Source organism: Rhipicephalus sanguineus, chromosome 7 (genome assembly GCF_013339695.2).
Source record: "Rhipicephalus sanguineus isolate Rsan-2018 chromosome 7, BIME_Rsan_1.4, whole genome shotgun sequence".
In the NCBI taxonomy this organism is placed as follows: Eukaryota; Metazoa; Arthropoda; class Arachnida; order Ixodida; family Ixodidae; genus Rhipicephalus; species Rhipicephalus sanguineus.
Genome location: NC_051182.1, coordinates 167,100,529 through 167,121,420, shown reverse-complemented (window position 1 = coordinate 167,121,420; position 20,892 = coordinate 167,100,529). Strand labels below are relative to the sequence as shown.

At 46.9% G+C, this 20,892-nt stretch overlaps 1 protein-coding gene across 9 annotated transcripts in view; it reads left to right on the top strand.

Moving 5' to 3' along the window:
• Window positions 1-18,916, top strand: part of LOC119401015 (uncharacterized) — a 63,481-nt gene extending 44,565 nt beyond the window's left edge. For 7 of the 9 annotated variants that reach the window (XM_049418105.1, XM_049418100.1, XM_049418103.1 and 4 more), the window contains exons 8-11: window positions 12,451-12,498; window positions 12,589-12,624; window positions 14,714-14,864; window positions 18,694-18,916. In XM_049418105.1, coding sequence (XP_049274062.1) covers window positions 12,451-12,498; window positions 12,589-12,624; window positions 14,714-14,864; window positions 18,694-18,791 — 333 coding nt within the window. In that variant the 3' untranslated portion in view covers window positions 18,792-18,916. The remainder of the gene's footprint in view (window positions 1-12,450; window positions 12,499-12,588; window positions 12,625-14,713; window positions 14,865-18,693) is intronic. The other 2 variants (XM_049418101.1, XM_049418102.1) reach the window with 2 other exon arrangements.
• Window positions 18,917-20,892: the final 1,976 nt, after the last annotated feature.

The window sequence follows — 20,892 nt, the reverse complement described above, 5'->3', positions numbered from 1 at the left end:
AGCCAACGTGCGAACGGAGTTTGCCTCCCTCGAGCGATCGGGCCCTGTGGCCGCTGATCGTGGAGGGTACGCAGCATGGCATGCGCGAGGGACCTTTTCTTGCGGCGTGTCGCCGTGAGCCATGCCCACGGACGTGCTAGCAGCACCCTTTGTTCTGTATTTTAGCCCGTGGCGTGGTTGAGCCTCTTTGCTTTTCCCGCCGCCTTTGGGAGCGGGCGTGGTACGCTTTTTGTGGTGCTGCCGCAGGCAATAAAGTGCTGCGGATTGCGAGAGCAGTGCTGTGTACTTGCCGCGCTGCGCTCGGCGCCTTTGTTGCCCGAACGCACGTGTGCAGCGGCGCGCTAGTTCACGCGAGGCGTCGGAAAACGCGGCCCCGTGGCTCGCTAAGTCCGAACCAGCGCTGGCCGTATTCCTGCGAGATATACGTGCACACTACAAACAAAGGGGGCGGGAACCCCATCAAGCTGCTGTTGTGTAATTTTCTTGTTCCTTGCCCTTGCCTTTTATTCCAGTTTTTTTTTATTGTAAACAAGGTAAAATGTGAAATGTAGTTGATAGTTGAAATAGAAAAAAAAACGCAAGCTTACAGGGAATGTCTCTGGGATTATACCAACCCCGAAAGCGCAGTCTAAAAAATATAGGACTGTGGTAAAAAAAAAAATTCATTAATTGGCAACGCCAAATCTAGAACACACAATGCATACAATGCTGTTTGAATTTGTTCATACTTAATTTCAATCTCACATTCACGTAAATTTTCTGCAGTAAGTTTGGGCACGGAAATATAAAGTAAACTTTAATTGGAAATGACTTCATAGCACTTCCTGCTCGGTGAACAAGCGTTGGGAATCTCAGAACTAAATCCATCCGAAGAGATCCAAAGCATGTACTTTCCATCTTCCCACGGACGTTTGAAGCGCCGCTCACGGAGCTCCACATATAGAGCCAGATTCCCCTCCAGGTTTGCATTATGAAACTATATATGACACACAGTCTCCGCACCGATGAATAAAAGCTATGATAGCTTCAATGTTGCTGAGTGATAAAATTTACTGCTGAATATACGTAAATGTCATAACATTACTAGATGGGTCAATAACATTATTTATTTATTTATTTATTTATTTATTTATTTATTTATTTATTTAAAAATACCCCTGAAGGCCCCCGAAGCGTATTACGAAGCGGAACAGACACATGAGGCAAATCAATGTATTTTTACACAATTTAAGACAAGGTTATACAAAAAATTCGGCAGATCCCACGCATTGTGGGAATCGGTTTCATGTGAAGCAGTCAGCGAGTACATCTATGCTGTATTTGATGGCTTTGAGCCAAGCGTTACGAGGTCGACCGACGTGTTTTTGTAAGTGTAGTAGCTGTGTACACATCGTGGGCTTACCAGGCACGTCGACAATACTGGCGTTTAAAGGGTAACATATATGGTGCGACGTAACGTCAGCCCTCACGTTAGAGTACATACGTCAGTATTATCAAAACTAATGCACTTTATAGTGCAGTCATGTGAATATCATACCTAACGTTCGTTAATGTATTGCTCCGGGGTCGAGCAATGCTTCAATGTAGCTTGCGTAATCATGGGAATACAAATGCAATGTTTATTAGACTGCTATAAAGGCGGAGCCAACATTGGAACCACAGACGTTAATCTGATATGAAGCCTTCATCGTAGGAGTACATATGTAGTGTTATTGCGTTCTTGTAAAATTAGATAGCCAGCACCAAACCACAATCGACGTTACACCGACATTACGCCCGCATAGGATGTTTTTGCAAACCAGTTTATAGACCTGGCGTGGCTTCTGTGGTAAATACTTGTATTCACACAGAAGACTTATTTTTCCATTTCCTCTGAGTGTACTTTTTTTCTTTCCTTGTGTCGGGGTCAACGCTGCCGATGTCGGTTTTAAACACGAAAGTGTTTTATGCCGGGTCCACCAAGACTTCATGACGTATTTCTGTCACGGAAGTACGTCAGCAAAATGAACGCCATCAGATGACAAAGAAAAAAAGCTATATGAAAAAGTTCCGTTGACGGGAATCGAACCCATGACCTCTCAGTCCGCGACGACGGCTGGCGGGTGTTTAGCCCACTGAGCTACCGCCAAACGCATTGCGGAGGCGACATGAACGCGCCATTTATCTTTCACACTTGCCTCTCACAGTGCTCTGGATGGATGGATGCTATGAGCGTCCCCTTTATAACGGGGCGGTGACATCTGTGCCACCAAGCTTGAAAAAACAAACAAACAAAAAAAACCGCGCCGTTGTAACGACCATCGGCGCGTTTCCAATACAAGTTTAATTTCGTCAACGCTTTAACACACTTTGATCGGCAATGGATACCCCAGTCGTTTTATAAAAAGTGAAGAAAAGCGCACAGCTGACCCCTCTGCCAGGGCAACGACAACGAAGAAGCGGGCTTCACTCCCCTATGCACGAGGCGTGAGCGAGTCCCTTTCAAGAATATTCCAAGATTACGAAGTCTGCCACTCCCCTCAAGCAAGCTGAAACAACAACTCGTTCGAGTGAAAGACCGACTTAAAAAGGAAAGATACCCTGGCATCGTCTACAAAATTCCGTGCCAAGATTGCCAGGCGTGCTATATAGGCGAGACTGGAAATTTTAAAAGAAGACTGCAGCAGCACCGTAATGATGTAGCCAAAAGGCACACGATTTGGAACGCCCTGGCAGAGCATAGTGAAAAAACTGGACACTGTCTTGATTGGCAATCGCTTCCATCATACAAAAAGATGAAAAGTATCATCCCGCCTGCTCATCGAATCTTTTTGCATACAATCAACTCACGATAAATCGCAATAAAGCGAATTTGGGAATGTTGGTGTAGCATAGTGAAACACACAGCGCGAACTACGACGGGGACACAGAAGGTGTGTGTTTTCCTTCCTGTGTCCCCGTCGTAGTTTCGCGCTGTGTGTTTCACCACGATAAATCGGACAGGGGGTCCACTCCCTGAGGTATACGCAAGCGCGTTGCACCTTTCGACGCATATATAATAAAGGACCAGCATGCATTCGTTCATTGTGAACAAGGCACCTCGTGCTGGGCGCCGAAACGTCAATTCTGTTGTTGTTTTATTTTAGTTGGCGAAGTGTACGTGTTTCTTCGACCATGATTTTTCCTCGCCAGACGAGTTTTTCGTCAACCCTAGACTTCTTTAACACACCGTGATGGGTGGCGGCTTTAGCGCAAGCCTCGCTCATAGCATCCATACATATCGACAAATAGCACTCCGACGCTCGCCTGTCGCAGCGCGTTGCCCGCTCGCCCTGTGAGTAGTAACGGCCAGGCCAGAGGGAAGACACGACGCGCGTAGCGTTTTCTCTTCGCATTTCACGACGCTTTGAAGGAGTGGCATATCGGAGTATGTTGATGCCATCTTTGCGCGGGATCACCATATGCGGTGTCCACGTTATACGTAAGAAACGTCAGCTACCGCAAGGGTTAAATCATGATCACGGGCGTTTGTCGTCGGTACGGAGATGTGCCACTAGGCGTCAACGTGAATGCGATGCGTCCATATCAAGCGATGCTATATGTGCCAAACAGCAGTAGACATTGTACAAGCTCTCATATACCAATGCACTATAACAATAAACTACTTCTGTGACGACACGTTTCACTTTCGTGTTTATCCGATTCATATGACAGAGGGAATCAACCATCTTTTTTCTTAACACTCTCGCACTTAAATTACCAATGTCTGTTCTCGCGGTTCCTGGGTAGATATAAACTGTCAATAACCTGTGGCGCATACCAATGCACCGCGGCCCGTGGTATAAACGGTTATGTGCCACACGTGTCTGGAGGAAAGGGTTTGACGACCTACGCAACGGGGTTTTCACGTTATTCACGTCATGACCCGACAGTCATATTCGTCAAATCCTCCGACCCTGCCATGCCAATCTTGGTCTACACCAAGTTAAGGAGACGATCACGGGAGCACCCAGACGTAGGCGGCCAGATAGATAGATAGATAGATAGATAGATAGATAGATAGATAGATAGATAGATAGATAGATAGATAGATAGATAGATAGATAGATAGATAGATAGATAGATAGATAGATAGATAGATAGATGATAGATAGATAGATCGATAGATAAAGATAGATAGAGAGATAGATAGATAGCTAGATAGATAGATAGAATATATAGATAGATAGATAGATAGATAGATAGATAGATAGACGGACGGACGGACGGACGGATGGATGGATGGATGGATGGATGGATGGATGGATGGATGGATGGATGGATAGAAACGCTCAGTGACAAGGGTTCGCTAAGAAATGCTTCGCATTTTAAACAAATCGAGCTAAGTATACCAAATCAAACAAAATACGAAATACATTAACAAATGAAAGTTAGAGGAGACATAGAAAATTGACAAAGAAAACGTAAATTAATGACACTAACAAATAGCATACAAGGAACACAAGTAAAAGGAAGTCTTGGTCGGGAGCTACACAAGTTTTCAATTGACAAATAAATAAATAATATACTAGGCCTGTACAATGGGCCTGTAAATCGCTAAAAATTATCACAAGAGGAACATATACACTGAACAAGAAATGAATAAACGTTAAAAGAGTACATGATGAATATTTACCCAGAAATTTTTCTTGACAGTTCCTGAAAAGTTGTGAAATCGGCTTGAGCGGCAATGTGGTACAGCTGGTTATTCCATGCAACTATTGTCGGGGGCAATGAAGCAATTAGCATAAAGAGCTGAGCGACAAGGTATACGTTGTGCGCAAGTTAACAACATCACTAGTTCAGCGCTAAAACGTTGTCTCTTGTTCATCGCTCGAAATGCTGCTTGCCCTCTGCAGTGTCGAAGGTCGTGGCACCCGTTCTCGAGGTGCTTCTGCCGAGGCCATTGTAACGCAGATCAGAAGAAAGTGAACCTGCGATAGGCACCTGCTATCACAAAATCCGTGCAGCGGCGTCGTCAATGTCACCTTCAGCGACCCGCTGGACATCAGAGACGTGAGTCGGTTAATCAAAGTAAATACTGTCACACTTATGCGCTCACTGTAAACTCGGGTATGTCCTAGACGGCTGCACTGCGTAAAACACGGTCCATTTAGAGCACCAGAAATTTGATTTAGTTCATGGGGATTCATCTGGTTTGATCATATTTATTTTCCTGTTCCAGTGAGCGCACGCTTTACACTATTTCATGACAAGGCCAGCAAATGGCCATGCAACAACAACAAAAATCATCCAGTTACATGCCGTGACCGTCGCACAGCGAAGCTGTAAGCGTGCAGCGTACTCGATTGGCTAGCGTGATCACGTGTTGTCGTAAATTCCCTGCTAGATTTGAAAAACGCGCGCTTACACCTCATTGGTCTAAGCGAGATCACGTGACCTGCAGGTTCAGACAGGTGCGTTTAAACGAACGCCTCGCGTCACGTGGTTTACCGCCGGCGCATGTCGGCGCAGCAAAGTGTGTGCTCCCTGTTATCTGCGTCACCCTCCTACGCACCCACGTGCCTTTCCTTGGTTTATCACAATCTACAGTTTCGCTGAGAAAACTGATTATTTCGTGAAACACGACTGATACGATATCGAGCGGCTGTTGGTTGTCTCCTCGACATCAAAGATCAAGGTGTGGGAGCGAGCTAGTTGGTATTCCCTAATGCTAAAACTATAGCGCAAAAAGTGCGCAGCGGACAAAGATACGACGAGGACAAGCGCTAACTTCCAACTATCGTTTATTAAAGCAACACACACATATATACCTGTCACATGTGATTGCAACAATAACAGTCAACGCAAAAGGGGAAAACCTAAACAAAAAACAGCAAAACTACGCGGGGACCAACAGGTGCGGGTGAATTTAAGTAATCTAGTTCCTTTTTTGTTGTGCGATGGATGGCTTGCTGACGCGTCATTGAGGCGGCAGCGATTGCTAATGGAAGCTGCGTCAGCAAGCACACTAACAAAAAGGAACTAGATTACTTAAATTCACCCGCACGTGTTGGTCCCGCGTAGTTTTGCTGTTTTTTGTTTAGGTTTTCCCCTTGTGCGTTGACTGATATCGTTTGTAATCACATGTGCAGGTATATATATATATATATATATATATATATATATAATATATATATATATATATATATATATATATATTGTTACGGGTACGGTTGAATTATGTTTATTTACAGGGCGAGGTTGATGGTCAGGTAGTGATGGCGTCGGTAGGCTCAACCAGCTCACGTCTTCTTCCTCTTCTTCTAGCTCGGCTCATACCCGTTGCATTCCCCGGTTCCCAGACCGAAGCCCGCTGGGCGAGTCTGAATCACTGAGAATGTGCAGGGTGAAACCGCTTGAGACGGGCAACATGTACCAGCTGGGTCCGGCTTGACCGACGGCCAGCTGACGTCGAGCGTGCCACCACGTACGTCAAATCGCTCAAACGATCAACGATGACGAATGGACCCGTGTACTGGGCTAAAAACTTTTCGCATAAGCCCCGTTTACGCTGCGGGGTCCACAACCACACGAAGTCTCCCTTGCAGTACGAGACAGTCTGATGGCGGCTGTCATAGCGTTCTTTCGATCGCTGCTGCGATGCCACATTACGAAGGCGAGCAATACGCCGGGCTTCTTCGGCAAGACACAGCGTCCGCGCGACATAGTCGCTATGAAAGTCAAACGGTAGTATCGTGTCGATGCAGCTTAGCGGTGAACGTGCATAAAGGAGGTAAAATGGACTGTAATCGGTCGTCTCATGCTTTGCAGTATTGTACGCATATGTGATGAAGGGGAGAACATCGTCCCAGTCTTTGTGGTCGGAAGATACGTACATGGCCAACATGTTAGTCAGAGTTCTGTTCGTACGCTCTACAAGCCCATTCGTCTGAGGGTGATAAGGCGATGAATGACGGAACTGCGAATTGCACAGACGAACCAGTTCTTCTACGGCGTCCGCGACGAACTGACGACCACGATCACTAATGATCACACGGGGAGGACCATGCCGAAGAATGATAAATCGAAGCAAAAACATTGCAACGCACGCAGCTGTCGAAGATGGTATGGCCGCCGTTTCTGCGTAACGAGTCAGATGGTCGACACATACTATCACCCATCGATTGTCGTTAGATGATCGTGGAAATGGGCCTAGAAGATCAATACCCACTTGTTCAAATGGTAGACGAGGCGGTGATAGTGGTTGGAGTAGACCCGGCGGAGAAGTCGGAGGGCGCTTGTAGCGTTGACACTGTTCGCAACTTGCGACATAGTGTTTGACTGTGTCTCGCATTCTGGGCCAGTAAAATCGCTCCTGCATCCGGTTCAAAGTTCTGATGAACCCCAAATGACCAGCGGTTGCTTCGTCGTGCATGGCTCTCAGTATTTCCAATCGCAGACTCCGTGGCACGACCAGAAGGAAGCGTGCGCCTTTAGCCGAATAATTCGTCTTGTAAAGCAGGCCTTCACGGACACGAAAGCGACCGGTGGCTCCGGGACGCGTTGCAGCGACGAATAGTGGTTCCAAAGCAATATCATTTTTTTGTTGTCTTGAAAGTCGTCGAGTCTGGGAATGTGGAGGAAATGGGGGCAAAGCAGTCGTCAAAACTGTCTTCGTCACACTCGGTCGTCGTCAGAGGAAGGCGGGAGAGACAGTCTGCATCTGCGTGGTGACGTCCAGACTTGTACGAGATGACAAAGTCGTACTCCTGTAGTCGAAGAGCCCAACGCGCAAGCCGTCCACTTGGGTCACGGAGATTCACCAGCCAGCATAAAGCGTGGTGGTCGGTGACGATTGTGAACGGGCGTCCGTAGATATAAGGTCGAAATTTGTGTACTGCGAAAACAGCTGCCAAGCATTCTTGTTCCGTCACGGTATAGTTTCGCTCAGCCTTACTGAAAGAGCGGCTGGCATAAGCCACTACGTGTTCTGCTCCTTGATGACGCTGCACCAGTACGGCACCGATGCCGATGCCACTAGCATCAGCGTGCACTTCCGTCGGCGAGGACGCATCGAAGTGACGCAATATGGGCCCCGACGTTAGCAGAAACTTTAGCTGTCGGAACGCATCGTCCGCAAGCGGAAGTCCAGTTGAAAGGGACGTCTTTTTGGAGAAGACATGTTAGGGGATGCACCACGTCTGCGAACCTTGGAACGAAGCGACGAAAATACGAGCAGAAGCCCAAGAAGCTTCGCAGCTCCCGCAAGGACTTAGGTGGTTCGAAAGAGCTGACAGCCTCGATCTTGCGTGGGTCTGGCCTCACACCGTTTTTATCAACGAGATGCCCAAGTACTAATGTCTCCGTTTCACCGAAACGACATTTCTTTAAGTTTAAGATCAAGCCGGCCTTTTCCACGCAATCCAGAACAAGACTGAGGCGTCTGTTGTGCTCGTTCAGTGTGCTGCCAAAAATCACCACATCATCGAGGTAGCACAAACAAATTTCCCATTTAAGTCCGCGAAGTATAGTGTCCGTAAATCGTTCGAACGTTGCTGGCGCATTACAAAGGCCGAACGGCATCACATTAAATTCATATAGGCCGTCGGGCGTCACGAAGGCCGTTTTCTCCTTGTCATTTGGGTGCATGGGTATCTGCCAATACCCTGATCGCAAATCCAGCGACGAAAAGTAGGCAGCGGAATGTAGGCAATCGATGACATCATCAATTCTAGGTAGCGGATACACATCCTTTTTGATGACCGCGTTTAGTTTTCTGTAGTCAACACAGAACCGCCAAGATCCATCTTCTTCTTTACTAAGATCACTGGTGCTGCCCACGGACTAGATGACTCTTTGACAACACCCCTTCCGTAACATGTCGGTCACCTGTTCAGCTATAACTGTCCTTTCCGTAGCAGACACGCGGTAAGGCTTTTGACGAATGGGGTGTGCAGATCCGGTGTCAATTCTGTGGTGAGCACGAGAACGTGGCAGTGAAGCCTCCGTATCACCTTGTGTGAAATCGAACACAGAAAGATGTGTCAAAAGGACTCGTGCAAGAGCGTGGCGTTCATGTGAGGGCAGCGACTTGCTGATCATCCGTAAGACCTGTTCTTCGGAACTGCTTCGTTGGGGGTCGCTTGTTTGAGACTGCTCCTCCTCGCTTAAAACTGTGATAGAGCTGTAAGTCACTTCGTCAAATTTAGCGAGCTTCATATCGCGGGGAAGAATAGCAGGCACCGAAGAACAATTGAAAGCCCACAAATTTGAGGCGCCATTCACAACTGTCACGAGAGAACGCGGCACAAGTACATCTTTCTTCACGCAACCGTGGCAAATGGTTGGATTTGCGCGTCGAACGATGAAAGGTCGGAAGCAGCAACATGAACAGGAACACGCGATAGGGACCACGGCGCTTAAGCGAATCGTTCGATACGACAAAATAGTTTTTCTCTGGTAAGGATGTGTCCGCAAGAGTAGAAAGAAGCGCGCTATTCAACGTAATTTCCCCTGTGCCACAGTTAACGGAAGCACCACAGTCCTGAAGAAGTCGATCCGAGAATCACATCATGAGTGCACCGTGGTAGAATAAGAAATTCCGTTATGAGTTCTTGCTCGCCGAATAAGACACTTGCCACACAAATACCGAGGGGGAACAAGGCACTCTCCACTGACACCATGTCACACTACCATTCCACGGGAACATAACTTTCCGACCCAGCCTTTCTTTGAATGTCACACACATGACGGAAACCGTAGCACCAGTATCTACTAACGCAGTGGCAGGTACACTATCAATTAACACACACACTTTGTTCTGACCATCATAATAGGAAGAGGAGTAGTTCGCAGAGACGGAGACTGGCCGGCGACCTTACCTCCATCGGCCGCGCCGGCTAGTTTCCCGACGGCGGTGGTGACGTAGAACGTCGCCGTGGCGACGGTGAACGGCGTTGGCGTCTGGTCGGTGGCGTAGGCTACGGTCTGAAGCTGGCGAGTCACTCCTTCTGTTGTAGTGACGGAGGTATTCCTGGGTGGCAAGCCTGTGGTGTTTGCTGCCTGAGGTTCTGTCGGCCAATGATCGTCATAAATTCCTTGTTCAAGGTTAGGCCAAGTCGGTGGTGGGCCGTATCTTGTTTCGCGGCGCCGGCGACAAAAACGAGAGATGTGACCTACGGCACCACAGCTGTAGCAGACAGGCGATGGGCGACCGGCGTTGTAGGCTTCGGGATGAGCTCTGGGGACGCTGCGTGTAGAAACACGATCTTCGGGGTGCCGATTCGTAGTCGTATCCCTACGAGTGCGTTGGTCGTGCGTCACGTCATTGGGAACTGAACTTCGGTTGCTGTCGCAGCTGGTCGGCGCGAAAGTCTGCGCCGCCTGACATGGCCGACAATGTGGATACAGCGGATGCAGGTTCGTGCGGTTGGTTAAAAGCACAACCAGGTTGTTCGACATCCGCCGATTTGATGTGCCTTTCGAGTTCTTCGCGGACAATTTGTCTTACAATTGCCGCAAAGTCAAATTGAACACTGTAGCTGTCATCAACGCTTGCTACAGTCGCAACATTTGCTAACCTGCCGAACTTAGGCGTGATGCGGCGTAGCTTCAAGGTCTCAAATGTGCGGCAATGCTTGATGACATCAGCGACCGAGGTGAGGCAATCCTTGGCAATCAAGTAGTTATATACATCCTCGGCAATACCTTTGAGAAGGTGCCCAACTTTGTCCTCTTCGGACATTCGAGGATTCACTGTCTTACACAACTTCAGGATAGCCTCTATATACGTAGTACAAGTCTCACCTGGCACTTGTGCGCGCTGAAGCAATGTCTGCTCCGCCCGCTTCCTTTTCGTGGTAGAATCTCCGAAGCACTCGGTGATTTCAGTAGCGAAGCGGTCCCAGGTTGTCAATGATTCTTCGTGGTTCTCAAACCACACCAGCGCAGTGTCTGTCAGGAAGAGAACTACATGCTCCAGCTGAGCAGTGGGGTTCCAGCCGTTACACTTGCTTACACGCTTGTAGTGGATGAGCCATTCCTCCACGTCCTCGCCGGATTTGCCAGAGAAAGGGCGTGGCTCCATCTGACGCATCCAGGCACCGGTTGTCCGCGCCGGAGGAGTCGGAGACGACTGTTGGTCACCGTTGTTGGACATCGGGATCCCCGGTAGTGTCGGAGGTAGTCGAGCGAGGCGTCGGCTTCGGCGTAGACCTAGTGGCAGCGGCTCCGTCGTCTTGATCGAAGTACCCCGCACCTCCACCACAAAACTGTTACGGGTACGGTTGAATTATGTTTATTTACAGGGCGAGGTTGATGGTCAGGTAGTGATGGGCGTCGGTAGGCTCAACCAGCTCACGTCTTCTTCCTCTTCTTCTAGCTCGGCTCATACCCGTTGCAATATATATATACATATATATATATATATATATATATATATATATATATATATATGTTGCTTTAATAAACGATAATTGGAAGTTAGCGCCTGTCCTCGTCGTTTCTTTGTCCGCTGTGCACTTTTTGCGCTAAAGTTTTAGCATTATGACATCAAAGAGACCCTGCAACACCTTTTGGGCATGGTCAGAAAACGCTGCCGATCGGTAGTCGAGGCTCCTGAGAACACGCGAGCCAAACATTATAGCGCTGCACGTAGTCAGCTACAAATCGCTCCCTCTTCTCTCTACGAATGATGGTATAAACCCAAATGACGGCGCCATAAACCCAAAGTCCACGGCCATTGGCTGATTTGATCATCGTGAGCTGCATAGTTACCGCTGCCGCCGCAAGATGCCGCCACGTTCCCGCGCTCGCGATCACACTGAAAGTAAGCCGCGCGTTGGAAAGAAAGGTCATGACGCGCGCTGACGAACGGTCGTAGCTTTTTGCCCCCTTTTCGTCCCCCTCCCTGCGTAGCTTTCAACGCGCTCGCTATAAGCCCCGCTCGTACTTCACGGATCGTAAAAAATTTTGCGCCACTCGATCGTGAGGCTTTGAACTCCTTTAATGAAGCTATTCGATGATACTTGGAAGAATGTTGCAGGGGCTCTTCTAAAACTGCCGAGCAACGAATGTATGTGAAAAAGTTAATTATCTTCTTTTTTAGCAATTGGATGAATTTGTCAAGTTATCACTGCCTACACTATGTTGGAAATCAGAGGAGTAAGATGAGGTTGGTAGGCGGCGTGCGCAGCCGTACTATCGTTCGAATAAACAATAAATGCCTCCCTTTCTCGACTGGCTTTCGCGCCTGTCACAAACACATTAGTCGATCTGGAAAAAAACTATAAAGAATCTCAAACGATGTTGTTCGGATTCCAGGTGAGAAACGTCCAGTTATTTGTGGTCCCTCAGATCCAAGTAGTTAAATGCTTTTCTGATGAACCACATTTTTGGGTCGTCAGCATCTCTCTGTGTCTAGCAAAGCCAAACGTTGTAAGAAGTTTCACAAGAATATGAACTTAGATTGTGTACTTGTGTTCATTTCAGTGCATTGATATCAGTAAATTAATGTGTTTTGAACCAGGTGCTGATAAGGTAAGTGAGAGCAGCAAAAACATCGTCCTACAACTCAAAGCCTGCTGCCATATAATTTTGCGAGTGTAATGGACACTTTTACTTTTACAGGACCAGATGGTGACCGAATTCATGAGCACTATCGTGGTAAGGATAAAAAACTTGGAAGACGCCGAGCTTGGCCTTCAAGAGCAGAACGCGACAGCGTATAATCGAGCCCCGTGCGCACCGCCTTCTCAAATGCTAGCCTCGCCTCGGTTCTCGGTGCATGCCTCAACCGTGCCGTAAGGAAACGAATGACTGCGCGTAACATTGGCCGTTTCAAACTATCCTAGAATGCCTACTGCAAGTACCGTTGTTAAATGCCCACTACGCCATAATTATTCCTTTTGCGAATCAGCGAAGGGGCCCACTACGCGTCCGTATACGTCAACACGCGAACCTACGCAGCTGCTATGACTAAATATGTCTGAGCACTGTGTAATGGGTGCGCCTTTAAAACAGCCACTCGTCGCGCAATTCACACGTTTCGACGCCTGACGCGATTCTACGCTTCGGCCGCGCAATATTACATGCGTTAAGGAGACTCCTTCCACTACATGACATTCATAGAGTGTTTTTTTTTTCTTTCGAAGCAGCTTCAAGCAATAGTATGGCTCTGTGGTAGAACACCTGCTTGCCACGAAGACGGCATAAGTTCGATTCTCACTCGAGCCTAAGATTTTTATTATTTATTTTATTTGCACCTTTCTCGATTTTTCGGTCACGCACAAGACGATGCTTTTCCGCTCACAACCAACGACTTCGGCACCGACGCCGACACGGAAATTTCTGCGAAACGAGCTCTTTAACGCTATCGCGTTAATACGCACCATTAGCACATGCTGTTTTGCGTTGAATGACAAGAGGAATGTGTTTGTTTTCTTGTTTGTTTAAAGAATCCTGAAACAATTTTCGAAGTACAGTCAAACCCGCATGTATCGAACCCGACAAAAAACCGAATTAGTTCATATATCGTATAATTCAATATAAAACTTTTTTTTTAAGTTACCGTATTTTCGGTGCGAAGTTTGGCGCGCAAGTTGTCTTCACGGCACTGCTTCACGATAATTCTTCAGGGAGAAGAATTTGAAAACGATGCTCACTCTCGAATCACTAATAATTCAGACACCAAGTAACAGAATGAATAGATCATCTGGTCCACTAAACCACGTGTACTCCCGAACATTGCGTCACGCTTAAGAACCTGCTGCTTAGGCGTCATTCCATTGTGAACAAGGGATCCCGAAACGTCATTTTGTTTTGTTTTGACATTGGTCGGTGACTTGCTTTTAACAATGCCTTACCTGACCAGACGGTATTCCGTCGAACTCTCGACTACGAAGGCGGCTTCCGGCAATGCGCGGAAATTATTTTTTATTCTTCTGCAGTGTTATTCAGGGGTGCAGATTATATGCAGGGGCGGGTCATGCGCGAGAAAATACGGTATTGATGCAAACAGCGCCTCAATATCTTTACACGCAGCAGTGCGTACTCGTCGGGTGCCTCTATGGTGCGCCTTGGCGGCCTTGCTCTTCACTATCGTACTCAGCACTCTTCTTGAGATGATGTGCGCAGCGTCGACGTCAGACTGCTTTTCTCCGCGTTGATTATCGCCAGCGTTGCGGAGAACAGCAGGTTCTTCCGTTTCACAGCAGACACCGCGTAACAAAGCGAGCGGAGAATCACGGAGAATCGAAATGCAATTGCAGCGACCGCGCACGACGGACCCACGGGCGTGACGACGAGGAATCATGGGAGAAAGCACACTGCTGTCACTCCCAAATGCATGCGGGAAAACCCCCTTTCGCGAGAAAATGCCAACTTTATGTGAGGGAAAGCCAACTCATGGGCCCTTCGCGCTGCCTATGTTCGATGTATAAAGTGTTCCGCTATTTTTGCTCGATATAACCGTAGATTCTCCTATGCATTCATATTAAAGCAGTGTCGTGCTCGAATATAGTTCAATGTAAGGTATAATTCGATTTACCCGACTTCGATTAGTCGGGTCTGACTGTAATCATCGATGGACCTCAGTGTAGGAGTTTATTGCTTTACTAATCGATATCCGCAAAAATGTTCCGATTCCGCTAAGAATGAGCGGAGTTCATTTAGTAGCGACAGTATAGTAAAGCAAAAGTGTCTAACCCGTGCACTTTCTTTCCGTAATGACGTGCTATATGTTGAACCTTTGCAGTGCGCGATGAGGAAATTACCCGTGCTAAACGTTCGGCTAATGCTGAAGATGCTCCTCTGCAGAGTCATGGCATGGCTCATCGAGTTTCTACGAGTCAGAGACTTCAACACGATGAAGAGGGTGGTAGAGGCGTTTCACGCGTTTGGGAACTGTAAGTCTCACCAAACTGAATCAGAGCTTTTGTGCCATGTACGCCGCCATATTGTTACGAGACGTTGTAATACATATTTCATTATCGTCCGGCCCGTCGTGTTGCAGTAAAGGGACACTAAAGTGAAACATTCAAGTCACAGTTACACGTGGTTGTTTCTGAAATCAATTGCTGGCAGAAATTAGTAGCGTATTCCTACAGGCGAAACTTAAGTCTCCACAACTGATGACCCCTTGTATGATAACCAACTCTAATCAAACACGAAATTTCTAAACGACAAGTTCAATGGCAGCTTCGCACTACCTTTCTCCTGGACGTAAAGGATTTGTTCTAGTCGATCCCGCAAACTGAACTATTGCCCCAACGTAAGGTATAATTGGACACTTTCTGGTTAGCCTCACTACTCTATTTCTATAAAAGGTTATGAACTTGAGCTTGTTGGCATGGCTTCATAACAGGAAACAGCGCTGGCAAACAGGACAAGAAAGACAGACAGGAACTTGACGCTGGCTAACGACATTAGCGTTTATTTCGTAGGTACAAACATATACTCCTTCTTTGGAAAGTGAAATAACAAAGAGGTGGGCAGCCCTACGCATGCGTCCCGACTAGCTCTTGAATATGCAATGGTCAAATGCGGAGATAACTACTCTCTTGTCGAATAGTACGATCGACGATGGCCCAATGGAATGAATTGTGAACGCTTCGTAAATTTCCCGTGGCGCGGCAATCACGATATCTGCGCAAGACGCGTGTGTGTTCGAAATTAGGAGTGCATCCACACTCGGCACGATGAATTGCCAGATTGCTTCCAGTTTTGGCCTTGAGGTTATTCTTGTGCTCTCGCAGCCGGCAGTTGATGCAGCGACCTGTCTGCCCGACGTCACGGTCACCGCAAGACGTTGGAACCATAGAGTTTCCTATAAATACACTAGAGGGAACTCTGGCGCTAGTGTCTATGGCACGGAGGACTTTCCTTCATCCGTGGGCTATGGGAACTGCATGCAACGCATGGCGCTTCAGCCAGCATGGGAATGATGGGTAGTACACGGATTTGTCTAAACTTCGTTCTTTCGGCTCCGTGTGGCTCCGTGTGGCATGCATCCGCTTTGTCGCAAGACGAAGTTCAGCAAACGTTCAGCAGTTCCGCTTCATCACTTTGAACTTTTTAGGCTCACTAATTGAAGTCTGGTCACGAAGTACACAACGATCCATTCTTTTATCCAAAACAAACGCCAGAACACAACAATAAGCGAAGCCACAAGTGCGTTCGAAGCCGCAAGCACGAAGGTTAGGCAAATCCTAGTACTATACTTCACTATATACTATAACCATCATTGCCATTGTGGCTGAACGATCGCAGCGCCAGAGTTACTTCTAGCTAATATTGGGAAACTATATGGTTCGAACCTCACAGATAACTTCAGTCTGGCAGACTCTGAATGGCAGACAGTGCTGCCTGTGCTCACTGTGGCAGCGAGAAAACCATTGCGCACGTCCTGTGTCATTGTCCTCACTCGATGACCAGCTGCTTTCTGAACAATCAATTCTGGAGTGCCGGAACGTTCTAGCTTCCAACCAGAAAACGACGAAGGCGCTGCTGAAGTTTCTCCGCTCAACCGACCTCGCTAAACGACTATGATGCTCCCGTGCTTGAGTGTGTGTGCGTTTCTTTTTTTCTTTTTTTTACTCTTTTTTCCTTCCTTACCTTTCTGTCCCCCTTACCCTTTCCCAGTGCAGGGTAGCAAACCGAAAAACTTCTGGTTAACCTCCCTGCCTTTCACTTAACCTTTCTCTCTCTCTCGGAGCACAAACCGCGTCGCATGTTGCTTCTTCTAAACGGAAGGATTTCGGCGAGGGGCGTTCACAGTCGGGACACATGCGTAGGGCTTCCCTTTTCCACGCCTTTTTAACGGTTAAGCTGTTTAAGCCAGCCGTAAAAACTCCAGTATGCACAAAAAACTATCATCATCATATGTGCCACAGAAATTGGGCAGATCCCACTACTCACCGCTGGTCCACTAAAAATTAAGAAGGCAACAGACGGGCGGCAAACACCCATTAAGATTTCTAGACAGACGTAACCAATAATCGAGAAAAGCTTGAGCTTGTTGGTACTATTCATAGTGCAAAACAGCGCGATACAACGAAACACAAGAAATACCAACAGGTTTTATAACTTCTTGTTTGGTCTTTCTTGTCTTCATTGTATTGCGCTGTTTTCCACCAGTGACTGAACACCGTGGCCGCACGTTTCAGCTTCGCTGGTGCATCTGTGCGTCAGCGGTACGTACAGCGAGAGAATAGTAAGGGAACGGGACAGGCAACGGTTGCTGCGAGAAGACCCCGAATCGATGGAAGCCCTACGCGAAAGACGACGTGCCCGTGCATCTATGGGAGGTGCGAACGCTCGGTTTCAGCGGGAAGTTTCTGTCTCTTGGAGTTTGGACACCCGGTCGTGTCTGTGACTGTCTGTAGCTTAATTCGAACCGCTCTGCGCTGAGAAGCAACCTAAAAACAACCTAGCATCACCTAGCTAAAGCCTAACAACGACCTAGAAGCAACCTAAAACAACCTAGCATCACCTAGCTAAAGCCTAGCAACAACCTAGAAGCAGCCTAAAAACAACCTAGCATCACCTAGCTAAAGCCTAGCAACGACCTAGAAGCAACCGTATTACACTTCAATATCGTCCAGCTTCGCTGTTTTAAACCTTGTGCGACTTCGTGAAAGCTTCGCCATTTTTGTTATTTAATTTTCCCTAGAAGTGTATACATTTGTACCTACGAAATAAACGTTCACGTTATTAGTCAGCGCCAAGTCCTGTCTGTCTTTCTGTTCCGTTTGCCCGCGCTGTTTTCTGTTATATATATATATATATATATATATATATATATATATATATATATATATATATATATATATATATATATACTCTCTTTCTGTTTCCTCCAGCTACCCTTGTCTGAGGAAAACGCTATACTGACGTTCATGGTGTTCTGAAGTTCCAAAATGAAACATGGTCTGTCTGTATAGTAGTCGATTTCTGGAGCTTCTCAACTTTTATCTCTCTGATCAACACTTGTGCAAAATTTCTTAGACAACGGACGAAACAGACACCGACGGGCGCAGAAATCTTGCACAAGAAGTGTTGATCATGGAGTACCAACTAGCTAGAACCCACACCTTTCTATCTCTCCTCGACATTCGCGTCTTGGTGTGACTCAAAGTTTCATACAAAATACAGGCCTACGTATAGGCGCTTGCATGCCACCTTGTTTCAGTGACTTATATCTTGTTCGTCATGACGGAAACGTGTACTCTGTTTGAGAGCGCAGTTTTTAGGCACCCGTTCCTGGGCTGAGCGTCCGTTGTCCATCGCCGACGAGCGCAGCGAAAGATCTGGCTCGCGCGCCTCGAGCCTGCCTTTGGTCCCCGGCTTTCTGCTAGTGAATTTGGGAAGTAAGCGATTGTCAGAATGTAACACCAGGGGTCCTCGGCCTCTGCCTGGCCGTATACCTGCATTTTAAGCAATGACTGGACAGGCCCGACCGAGCAAAAGTATATGTGCAGCAGACTTGGCTCCGTCCCCCTTAGAATATTAGCGGAAACATGTCTCCGACGAAGAAAAGTGCACTTGTTGAAACGATGGCTCCTTGCACAGCGACATTCTTTGTTCAATGAGTTCTCATTACTTCAAATCTCCACCCTCCCGTGAACTATTGTGTTATTTGGATTTCGTGTAGTGGTTTCACAGACTGCCATCAATGACAATATGATTTGCCTGCCGGGCGAATCTGCAGCTTTTCTATTTGTAAATTTATTGCAGGTCACAAATACTATCCTATGAACCCGAAAACAGAGAGAAGACTCCTCCCCGAGGCAGAATTTTATCCGAATGACACAAGACGCAAATTATTGCAGTGAACAGTTGGCCTCACTGGACTCGTAATAATTTACTCCAATCTGCAAACAGCACGCGTTCTTCGTCAAGAGGGGCACACTCTCGCCAGAACGTACACTTCCACAGGTGTTTCTCTACGAAATAAATAAACCACATTATCAAGAATGGAGATCTCTTGATGAACTTCATTTTATAGGAGATAAACCAGGGTTTTAGAAGCAACCTAAATTTTTAATTTAGTTTTATGTCACCGTTTGAAAATCAGTTTTCCGAGTAATAAAACGTGCAAAAAAAAGTCCAGTGGTGTAAATTAGGGCATACGAACTACCCAATAAAGGTATCATCAATACGGAATGAAGATCCTTTTTTATCATCGAAGCTGTTCTAGCTCGGCTTAAAATGTGAACGTGCCCGAAAACTATCGTCATCGTGTGCCACGGAATTTGGGAAGATCCCACTACTCGCCGCTGCGGCGTGGCCTGTAATAACCCTGAGAACGCGTAAAGAGAGAGAAAGAAAGAAAGAAAGGAACAAGCAAACAAAGAGACGGAAAGAAAGATATAAAGAAAGAGAAAAAGAACAATTCTTGCCGAAGAAAAATTGTTCACGAGGCTGGATTCGAACCCGCGTACCCTCGAACCGAATGCGAGCGGCCTAACCACTCGGCTATCCAGGCACGCTAGCAGAGCATAGCATAGCCTTGTGTAGTATAGTGTAGCAAAGTGGTAGGAAAGGAAAGTGAGCGTGAGGAGGAGAGCTGTGATGGTGAGGAGGAGGGGAGAGAGTGAAGCGTAGCACAGAAGGAATGAGAAAGAGAGAAATGGAGAGAAGGAAATACACAAAGAAATGAAAGAGAAGATCAAAGAATGAGAGAGAAAGAAGTATAGAGAGAGAGAAAAACACAGAAAGAAAGAGTAAGCAAGCATCGCGTCGTCTAGCGACCAGATAACGCACTACGTGGCCAAGCCGCGCATGCGCAGTAGCTACGACCGACGGAGACATCGCGCGCAACCTCCGCTCTATATTGTATAGCCTGGATGCGTATACTCCCGAGGAGGAAGCATCTCGGAGCTAGACGTGTCGGTCGAGGGGGAGTACGAGCGGTGACGGGCCCGTGCTTCGCTGTGCCAAGCTTTGCGCGACTTAGTGCAAACTGCCGGCAATTTTTTAAGAGAGTGATATTTGTGATGGGTATTGAGTGAACTACATCGAAAGTGCTTATCGTACTTGTGTACTTTAAACATCACTGTAGTAGCACACGTTTAGGGAATATTTGGCGCGTTTTTCTTTTTTTTTTTTTGCGCAATTAAATGTCGCCGTCGCTTTCCGTTGTGTGCAGTGTTTTTTCTTTGTTTTTTTTTCGCTATCCTTCCTTTTTGAAGTAAACATTAATGGGCTGTACGTGAATGTGACAACACCAGAGACCCTGAATTCGCCAAATGCAATACTACATGTTTTTCTCTTAAATTTTATTCTTGCGCTAACGACCAAGTGGAAAGGGGTATACCCGTCACCAAGAAATGGCGACAACTACTTCACTTCTCTTTTATTTCACTAAAACATAGTTTGCGCAAGACAGGTTGTATTTAGTCGTGTTTTACCGGCCAGAAATTTGTCCCGGGGGAGTCCTACTCTCCTTTATGCGTGTTCGTGCGCGTGTTTGGGTTTGTACATCTAAGGCAAACATCTCATTATTCCAGTGCTTATAAAAGCAGATGTTTACAATACAATCGAAAATTTATTGTTTTTGACGCCGTGATTAGAGGTCATATAACGCACATTTCCCTCCTGAAGTAGAATAAACGTTCTAGTTTTACAGCATAATCCAAAGGTTTCACAGCGCATACAACGAGCAAAGAAGAGACACACCTCTTCTTTGCTCGTCCTCGTTGTATGCGCTGTGAAACCTTTGGATTATGCTGCACCAACTAGCCCAACCTTAGTTTTACAGGCTGGAATACTACCGAGGTGTTCACTTTAGATGTGGTCGACCCCGTACACACAAAATGTGAAAATCTCGGGTGGGGATTTGAACCCCCCAGACCCCCTTTAGGCTACGCAAATGACTCAAATATGTAGAAGTGCTAGACTTGCTGGGCAGTTGAACTCGTCAACCACTCTTTA